Source organism: Nansenia antarctica (genome assembly GCF_963989245.1).
Source record: "Nansenia antarctica genome assembly, chromosome: 14".
NCBI lineage: Eukaryota > Metazoa > Chordata > Actinopteri > Argentiniformes > Microstomatidae > Nansenia > Nansenia antarctica.
In genome coordinates this window covers 15627219-15637218 of record NC_137684.1, presented here as the reverse complement: position 1 = coordinate 15637218, position 10000 = coordinate 15627219, and the positions used below count along the sequence as shown (strand labels likewise).

At 48.3% G+C, this 10000-nt stretch overlaps 1 protein-coding gene across 1 annotated transcript in view; it reads right to left on the bottom strand.

Moving 5' to 3' along the window:
* LOC308170562 (metallophosphoesterase MPPED2-like) overlaps nt 1-10000 on the bottom strand; it is a 29683-nt gene that overhangs the window by 16529 nt on the left and 3154 nt on the right. The window contains exons 2-3 of the mRNA XM_080545363.1: nt 6876-7057; nt 4910-5135 (exon numbers count right to left, since the gene is read on the bottom strand). Of these exons, the coding sequence (XP_080401489.1) occupies nt 4910-5135; nt 6876-7057 (408 nt within the window). The remainder of the gene's footprint in view (nt 1-4909; nt 5136-6875; nt 7058-10000) is intronic.

The following is a 10000-nucleotide window of genomic DNA, read 5'->3' as shown; positions in this document are numbered from 1 at the left end:
GCAAGCCACCGCTGTGCCACCGCAGTTTCTATGGCAACCGGGGGGAACCACACCTACTGTGTGGCGCTCTCACCCGACATGAACTCAGAGGTCATGTGACTTGTGTCCCGCCTCCATAAGAGGATTAGAGGAAGTATTTGATTCTCTAAAGCCAGCAGAATGACACACACGCACACACACACAGGCACACGCGCGCACACACACACACAGGCGCGCACACACACAGGGGGGAGGGGAGGAGAGGCACACACACAGAGACACACACAGGCACACATGCGCACGCGCACACACGTGCACACACGTGCACACACACACACACACACAAACACACACACAGTCTTTATAAATCTTTGATTCTCTAATCAAGCAGACTGCCACCAGACCCAGCCTCCTGTTTATCTGCCGAGATAGTCCACCACACACACACCCACCCACACACACACTATCCCAAAACATATGACACCCAATTCCCCATTAACACCCCTGATCTCCAGCTCTGATTAAAGTAGATATGAGGAACCTGGTGATTTAGAGAGGAGGTGTGATGATGGAAGATGAGCCAACATGACCCAGAGCTCCAGAAGGTCTGGTCTGGGTCTGGTCTGGGTCTGGGTCTGGGTCTGGGTCTGGGTCTGGTCTGGGTCTGGGTCTGGGTCTGGGTCTGGGTCTGGTCTGGGTCTGGGTCTGGGTCTGGTCTGGGTCTGGGTCTGGGTCTGGGTCTGGGTCTGGGTCTGGGTCTGGTCTGGGTCTGGTCTGGGACTGGTCTGGGTCTGGGTCTGGGTCTGGGTCTGGGTCTGGTCTGGGTCTGGGTCTGGGTCTGGGTCTGGGTCTGGGTCTGGGTCTGGGACTGGTCTGGGTCTGGTCTGGGTCTGGGTCTGGGTCTGGGTCTGGTCTGGGTCTGGGTCTGGGTCTGGTCTGGGTCTGGGTCTGGGTCTGGGTCTGGTCTGGGTCTGGGTCTGGGTCTGGTCTGGGTCTGGGTCTGGGTCTGGGTCTGGGTCTGGGTCTGGTCTGGGTCTGGTCTGGTCTGGGTCTGGGTCTGGGTCTGGGTCTGGGTCTGGTCTGGGTCTGGGTCTGGGTCTGGGTCTGGGTCTGGGTCTGGGTCTGGTCTGGGTCTGGTCTGGTCTGGGTCTGGTCCTGGGTCTGGGTCTGGGTCTGGGTCTGGGTCTGGGTCTGGGTCTGGTCTGGGTCTGGGTCTGGGTCTGGGTCTGGGTCTGGGTCTGGGTCTGGGTCTGGTCTGGGTCTGGTCTGGTCTGGGTCTGGGTCTGGGTCTGGGTCTGGGTCTGGTCTGGGTCTGGGTCTGGGTCTGGGTCTGGGTCTGGGTCTGGGTCTGGGTCTGGTCTGGGTCTGGTCTGGTCTGGGTCTGGGTCTGGGTCTGGTCCTGGGTCTGGGTCTGGGTCTGGGTCTGGTGTCAAGGACTCAAGAGGAAAGGAGAGGAGAGGAGTCAAGGTGATGTCTCATGGCTGTGTGTAAACACCAATCAGAGTAAAGTTCCTTCATTCAGACTGGGACAGACAGTCTAGACCCTGGCTCATCAGGCCTGCAGCCTCGGTCAAGCCTGACTGAGCTCTCTTTGTGTGTGTGTGTGTGCGTGCGTGTGTGTGTGTGTGTGTGTGTGTGTGTCCCTCTACGTCTGTGTGTGTCTTGTCTGTGTGTGTGTGTGTGTGTGTGTGTGTGTGTGCATGCATGCATGCGTGCGTGCGTGCGTCTATGCGTCAGTATGTGTATGTGTGTATGTATGTGCACATGTGTGTGTGTGTGTGTGTGCATGCGTGAATGCGTGCATGTGTGTGTGTGTGTGTGTGTGTGTGTGTGTGGACAGACGGAGTAAGCTGTGATCCCAGGGAGCTGCAGGGGTGGAAGGGTCACCGTGGCCTGCTGGGACCCTTCTCCTTAGGCGGGGTCGGGGGTCGCGGGGGTCAGGACCTGGAGGGTTTGATCCTCACGCCACAACAAAAGAACCAGGAAGTAGCAGAACAAAAGACCACTTCCTGCTGGCCCCGCCCGCTGAAGAGCCTGGGAAAATCGCCACGGTAACTACGACCACGGACGAAAAAAAAAAAAAGAGGAGAGAAATCTCCTCAGATCAGACCTCCATCATGCACAGCTCTGCGGCTCCCTCCCCTTTGAGCCCCCTCCTCCCCTCCCCTCCGAGCCCCCTCCTCCCCTCCCCTCCGAGCCCCCTCCTCCCCTCCCCTCCGGCCTCCCGCCAAGATAATCAGTTGATTCAGAAGTCTGTGTTTCTCATCCGAGTGTCACTGTTGCCCTCTCCCCTCCGTCGGCACGGTGAGTCACATTCCTCCATCGCCATGAGAGAGAGAGAGCGGAGGCCTTTGATTAACTCGTGCTAGGAGGAGGAGGAGGAGGAGGAGGTTCTTCTTCTTCGCAGGCATGGTTTAGCGTGGGAAATGAAGAGATGCCAGGGGGTATACAGACACAGAGAGAGTAGAGAGGGGCTGGTTTAGTGTCTGGTTAGTGAGAGTAGAGTCTCAACGAGTGAGCAAGTTCGACGTACAGCCACCCCCGATCGCAGTCGAACAATGCTAGCTTTGGTCCGACCCACCTGTCTTTGTCCATCGTCATTGTAGGTCACTGAGAAACCGTAATGTTCCCAAGCAGGAGACTTAAGGGATACTGGAGGAACTTCAAGCTCTAGTTTAAGCTTAACTACTGACAATGTCTCTGTGGCGTGTGTGCGCATGCATACTGGCTGAGCTTTCTTTTCAACACACAGCAGCATCCACCTGGTCAGAACTTCATAGTCAGGTCACAGGTCAATCGAACCTACTCATCAGGGGTTTGGAGAAAGAAAGTCTCTGTCTCTCTCCCCTGTGCACTCTTGTATACTAGGTTATATATATATATATATATATATATATATATATATATATATATATATATACGGTAGGTTAAGCATATCAGCCCAATAGAGCTCTCAGGTCTTCTGACGCTGGCTTTCTCTGTGTACCAAATGTAGAGAAGAGATTTGGTGAGGCTGCATTCTCATTTTATGCACCCAAATTGTGGAATGCACTGCCAGTTTACATTAGGGATGCAACCTCAGCAAATATTTTCAAGTCAAGACTAAAAACCAATTTTTAAAATATTGCCTTTAAATTACTAAATAATTAAATTATGATTATATAATGATTAAAGCACTTTGAGCTGTAACATTTGCAGGAAAAGTGCTAAACAAATAAAGGTTATTATTATTATTATTATTATTATTATTATTAAACAGTGTCATTCTAGGCTCTATAAAATGCAATGGGTACAATTTTTTATAATCATATCTATACAGTATCCATGCATCCACTCACTGATGACCAGTTTCAGGCCAGCGGGTGGGGAGGGGGGGGAGGGGGTTCAAGCGGGAGCTCTCTGACACGAGGTTACCCCCAGTGCTGCTAACAGCAACCACCAGCTCCCTGAGTGAAACTCAATTATTAATCTGAAACACTCCAGTGGACAGGATCTCCAGCCATGTCTGCCACACGTCTGGTCTAGTCAGTCAGGGTGGACAGGGTCTCTCTGTCTCTCTGTCTAAGCTGTCTGTCTCTCTGTCTAAGCTGTCTGTCTCTCTGTCTAAGCTGTCTGTCCGTCTGTCTAAGCTGTCTCTGTCCAAACTTTTCTTCTCCTGACATCAACGTCTGACTCTTGTCTGTATCTCTTTTCGTCTCTGTCTATTGTTGTCTCCATCTCTCTCAATTCTCTGTCTGTCTCTATCTCTCAATGCTCTCCCTCTCAAAGTCACTTAGTTTACAATGAAGATTTGTTAAATCTATCTCTCTATCTCCCCCTCCCTCCCTCCGAGAAGGCAAGGCGTGTCGTCATGTAGCCATGTAAAAGTCCCCTAGTTTACAATTAAGGGCAGGGCAGGGTGGCAGGGCAGGGCAGGGTGGCAGGACAGGGTGGCAGGGCAGGGTGGCAGGGCAGGGCAGGGCAGGGCAGGACTGACCCTGAGAACCCCAGCAGTCTGGCTCTGCAGGCAGTACCAACCACACAGCTAATCCCTGTCTCCTCAAAGACCTTATCACTCGTAAGGAGAGGAATGGCATGAAGCAAGAAGAAGATGAAGATGTACTTAGATGTAATTATCTTTTTACACCCCCTCCTCCCTCCCCAGGGTCATTTATACCCATGTATAAATACCCATATTATATACACATGTATAAATATACACAACCAAAGAGGATCGAGGCTCATCTCATTCCTGCACAGCACAGCACAGTCACCACACACACGCGCACACACACACACACGCACACGCACACACACACGCACACCAGTTCTGTTCAGGTCTGTCCTGCCATCCCGCTCCCTGCTGTGACTACCGTGTGGTTACACCTGTCTCTGTTTGTGGTCCGCAGCACACTCCTCCACTACAGGCTCTGACTAAAGGTAAATATATACAGTAAGGTAAAAGAGTGTAAGGCCACTTGTCAGGCCATTACTGTAAATGACTGACATTACTGGTCATTAAACTGGCCATACTTGTCAAAAAAGAGATTTCCCAGAAAAATAGTGTGTGGCAATGTAATACAAGAATACAGTAGATATTTTTCTTCTCCCCCCAAATGAGCACACAAACACACACACACACACACACACACACACACACACACACACACACATACACACACACATACACAAACCTAACGAGTACATACTGTAACCTGCTGTGGCTGAATACAACACGCACACACACACACACACACACACACACACACACACACACACACACACACACAGGGAGGGACACCTCCCTCAAAGCCTCAACAGGCTTTGACCATGGTTTAACCCCTAACTATTATACACACGCACACCCACAGCCACCCATCCACAACCCACCCACACCTCACCCCACAGCCACCCACCCACACCCCTCACAGAGTAAAGAGCGTGCACTCACCACGGCGCCCCGTATATCCTGAACCCCTTGACGGTGACCTCCGAGTCCTGCAGGTAGGTGCAGTTGGTGAGCAGGTCCCGGACGTCGTCGAAGTCCTCCGGCCGCAGCTTGGACACGGAGGGGAAGCGGTAGTAGTCCTGCTTCACCAGCTCCGCCATGAAGGCCTTGTCAAACGTCAGCTCGTGGTTCCCTGCGATCACCACCTTGGACTCGTAGGGTAAACTGCCTGCAGGAGAGGGAGAGGGGGAGGGGGAGAGAGGGAGAGGGAGAGGGGGAGTGGGGGAGAGAGCGGGAGAGAGGGAGAGGGAGAGAGAGGGAGGGAGAGAGAGGGAGAGAGGGAGAGGGGGAGAGGGAGAGAGGGGGGGAGAGGGAGAGAGAAGGAGAGAGGGATGAGTGTGTCATACAAGACGACAAGGATGACTGGCTTTCTGATATACTGGAGTTTCATGCAAGGAAGGGTAAGTCCAATATATCACAGCAGGGGAGGCCGGTGGAGGTAGAAATCGGACCACGGGCTTGTTGTAATGCATGGGAAGGAATGAGGAATGGTATGAAACGTGTGTTTTTGATACCATTCCATGTGTTACAATGAGCCCGTCCTCCGATTTCTAACCTCCACCAGCCTCCCCTGCTCTGGACAGATGGCTAGCCTCTGGCAGACACACACACACACACTTCACTTTACACCACAGCGTCCTGTGCTTTGCCAGGCGTGATGCTACTGCAGCGGTCCAATCAACACATTGTTAGTCCTCTGATTTTCTACCTCCAACAGCCTCCCCTGATGGACTGCCTTTGTGGCTTTCAGCATAATACAGTACTGTCCATTTCTTATCAGGAGGCTTGCTATTTGTCAACACACAGAACACGATTGACAAGCCCATTGACAATGGACCATGATGTCTTGGACTTAGATGTCATGCCTGTGCCAGCAGTAGCAAAAACACCTCATGGCTAAGCTCTGCACAGCAGTACAGTTTTAAGTGCGGAGAGCGGTGGATGAATTCATAACGGCGGAAAAAAAACAATGTCGTCGTAGCGATGTGAGGCGATTATCAGCAACAAGAGGTGAACAACAACAAACAAGACCCTCTGTAACCACGGTGACCTTCTCTTCACCGGAGAGCAATAACCACAGAATAAGGGCAGTGTTAGCCAGCCAATACACGTCTATTAAAGTCAACACAAAAAAGAGCATTTTTCAATTTTTCATTTGACCTTCTTTCTTCTCCTCACAGAGAGAGGTCTTTTATACCGGTTACCATCGTCTGTTACAAAGACAGTTCTATCAGGAAGCTTCCACTGTGAGCTCAACTCTATTTCCCCCCTGCTGGAAGCCAATTTGAAATTAAAACGGTGGTGGCCGGGAAATATGGCTGTGTTAGATTACTTCTGCGAGGAGGACTGTTATTCCTTTTTTCTTCAGTTGTTTCATCTTTTTACATTTCACATGCAGCAGTAAATAGTGTCAACACAGACATTTTAGGAATACATAACTGGGTTTTATGAGGAAAATGCTTTTAACATAAATAAGGGGAAAACAAATGGAAGCCTGTGTGTGACAACGGGACGAAAGTGTGTGTGTGTGTGTGTGTGTGTGTGTGTGTGTGTGTGTGTGTGTGTGTGTGTGTGTGTGTGTGTGTGTATGTGTATGTGTGTGTGTGAGTGTTTGCATGCTTTATTTGATTCGATGGGAAAGAGAATTGCTTTGATGAAGGTGACTATATTGAGCAATGAAAGTGAGAGCAAAGTGTGTGTGTGTGTGTGTGTATGTGTGTGTGTGTTTATGTTTGTGTGTGTGTGTGTGTGTGTGTGTCTAGGTAAATGAAACACTTTACCTAACCAACGGCACTAAAAAGAGACTCCTTACCTAGCCAATCACAGTCAGACAACACTGCTTACCTAGCCAATCACAGTTAAACGACACTGCTTACCTAGCCAATCACAGTTAAACGACACTGCTTACCTAGCCAATCGTTGAACTTCTTCACCTCTGAGGGCAGGCCGAGCTCGGTGAAGTCTCCGGTGTGCAGCAGGACGTCTCCGTAGGGCATCTGGATGCCGTCCGTCCGGGAGTGTGTGTCCGACACACAGACGAACCGCGTGTGACCGGAGGGTTTAGGTGTGTCGTAGGGGAGGGGTTCCACCCTGGAGACGGAGAACGGAAAGTTACTGAGACAAACATATTTTTTTTTTTGTATTTTTTTTTTTTTTTTTTATGTTTTATGTTAAGTCGCTTTGGATAAAGGTGTCAGCTAAATGCGTCTGCAAAATGGCAAAAATTGAATGTAATGTAAACGGTAATTAATTCAACCTCGATTTAAGTCTGTTTGGTCCTAAATCACACAATAGAGGCAGACTGGGCAGAGCCAAGCGGAGCTGTACTGGGCTGGCCTGGTTCTGCCATCCACCAGAGTTGCTGAAACAGTGCTGGAAAGGACAATGTGAAAGGAGAATATCTGAGCCAGAACACTGCAGTTTGGGTCGACCCTGTGGTGCGTAAAGCCCTTAACAGAAAACATCTTAATTACAGTGCGTCCACTGTACTGCACTTCCACCATGTGTGTGTGTGTGTGTGTGTGTGTGTGTGTGTGTGTGTGTGTGTGTGTGTGTGTGTATTTGGGGGGGAAAGAAAAAGATCTACTATATTCTTGTATTACATTGCCACACACTCTTTTTCTGGAACATCTCTTTTTTGACAAGCATGACCAGTTTAATGACCAGTAATGTCAGTCATTTACAGTAATGGCTTGACAAGTGGCAGGTGCAATGGGACAACAGAATCAAGAGCTCTTGTGAAGTTAACAAAGCAGTCCCCAGTTCAAACACCGAACCTGGCCATGCGTCTGACTGACCATGCTATGTGACAACCAGCCACTCATCCAACCACAGTTCAATAAATAAACAGCCGAGCCTGTCTATTCTAAGGGATCCTAACAAGGGTCATTCCACGGTCCTCATTTTAAAAAGTAGCAGTCTGTGGGACGCTTGGTGGCGTAGCACACTAAAGCGTCAACCATGTGGTCACAAGTCCCCCGGTTCGATTCCAGCCGTCAACATATCCTGTCGTCCCTCCTCTCTCACCCATCCTTCCATCCGGTCCATCTCTACTGTCTCTACCCTATTCAAGCAGAAATGCCACAATTTATTTTAAAAAATAAAAATAAAGTGAAATCTGTACACAGCTGAGGGAAGGGGCTGGAGAAATGTACCCACTTTCAATTTCACATCCAGACAGCGCTATGAATGCACTATGGATGCTAGGACTGACCATCCATGAGATCAGAATTATAGTTTTAACCACCACCACCACAAAACAATGAGTATGCCTATTGCCTTATTGTCTTATGCTGCAATGTCAGGAACCAAAGCCTAAGAATTTTATTCTCTTACACTTGTGTAATGTGACTTAACAATAAACTTGAAACTTGGGAGTAAAACAAGCTCATACTTTGGGTTCTGATTGGGTAAGACAGCTGAACAACGCTCAGGAAACATTCTTCAAAAATCAATGGCTACAAATAAAAATAATTAATTCAAAAGGTCCAACAATTGACGTACAAATTACAGATTGCACCTTTAATTAGACACCCACCATCATCTCTTCCAACCTCTGTAATCTACAGTGGCAAGAAAAAGTAAGTGAACCCTTTAGAATTACCTGCATTTATGTATAAATCATCTGTCTTAAAATATGGTCTGATCTTCATCTAAGTTACAATAAAGAACAAACACAATCTGTTTTCACTAATAACACACACATTATTGGATTGTTCTTGTCCATATTGAATACATCATTCAAACATTCACAGTGTAGGTTGGAAAAAGTATGTGTACCGCTAGGCTAATGACTTCTACAAAAGCAGGCAGGTCCAATCAATGAAACGAGATTGGAGGTGTGGGTTAGAGACTTATAAAAAACACTCACAAGAAACCTCTGCGGATACATCAGCTGAAAAGATAACTCAGAAGACCTACGATCAAGCATTGTTGATTTTCATGAAGCTGGAAAGGGTTAAAGTAATCTCAAAGAGTTTAGATATTCATCAGTCCACAGTTTATAGACAAATTGTCTATAAAGGGAGACAATTTTGTACTGTTGGTACTCTCCCTAGAAGAGGGCGCCCAGCCAAGATGACTCCAAAGGCACAACGCAGAATGGTCAATGAGGAAAAAAAAAAAAAAAAGAGAACCCTTGAGTAACAGCTAAAAGCTTGAAGGAATCATCGGAACTGGCTAAAATCTCTGTTCATGAGTCTACCATACGTAAAACATTGAACAGGCATGGTATAGCAGGTATAGCAGGACGCCACAGAGGAAGCCGCTTCTCTCCAAAAAAAACATTGCTGCGTGCCTGAAGTAAAAAAAAAACATTTGAACAGGCTTGCTGCTTTGCTGCCTCTGGGCCTGGATAGCTTGCCATCATCAAGAGGAAAATGACTTCCTACAGGATAACGTCAGGGTGGCTGTCCGCCAGCTCATTGGAAGTTGGGTGATGCAGCAGGACAATTACCTTAAACATCAAAGTAAATCTACTACAGAATGGCTTCAAAAAAAAGAAAATCTGCCTTTTGTAGTGGCCCAGTCAGAGCCCAGACCTTACCCCAATGGAGATGCTGTGGAATGACCTCAAGAGAGCTGTTTACACCAGACATCCTAAGAATATGGCTGAGTTAAAGCAGTTCTGTAAGGAAGAATGGTCCAAAGTGCTTGCTTGAGGTTATTACTACCAAAGGAGGTTCGACCAGTTATTAAACCCAAGGGTTCACTTTCTTTTTCCACTAGCATTGTGAATGTTCAATTTGTGTGTTCAATAATGACAAGAAATGTCTTTGTTTGTCTACACTTGTGACTTAGATGAAGATCAGATCACATTTTATGACCAATTAAAGCAGAAAAACAGGTAATTCCAAAGGGTTCACATACTTTTTTTCTTGCCACTGTAAGTGCCCAACTCCTCATCATGTTGAGGCCCTGTCAAGAGTTGCCAGACTGACAGAGAGAGCCAGGCGGGGAGGTTGGGAGCTCAAGAGGGATTTTAGAGCAGCACTGGCAACACGCCCGGCCGTGAGGCACGGAGTAAAGCTGGTG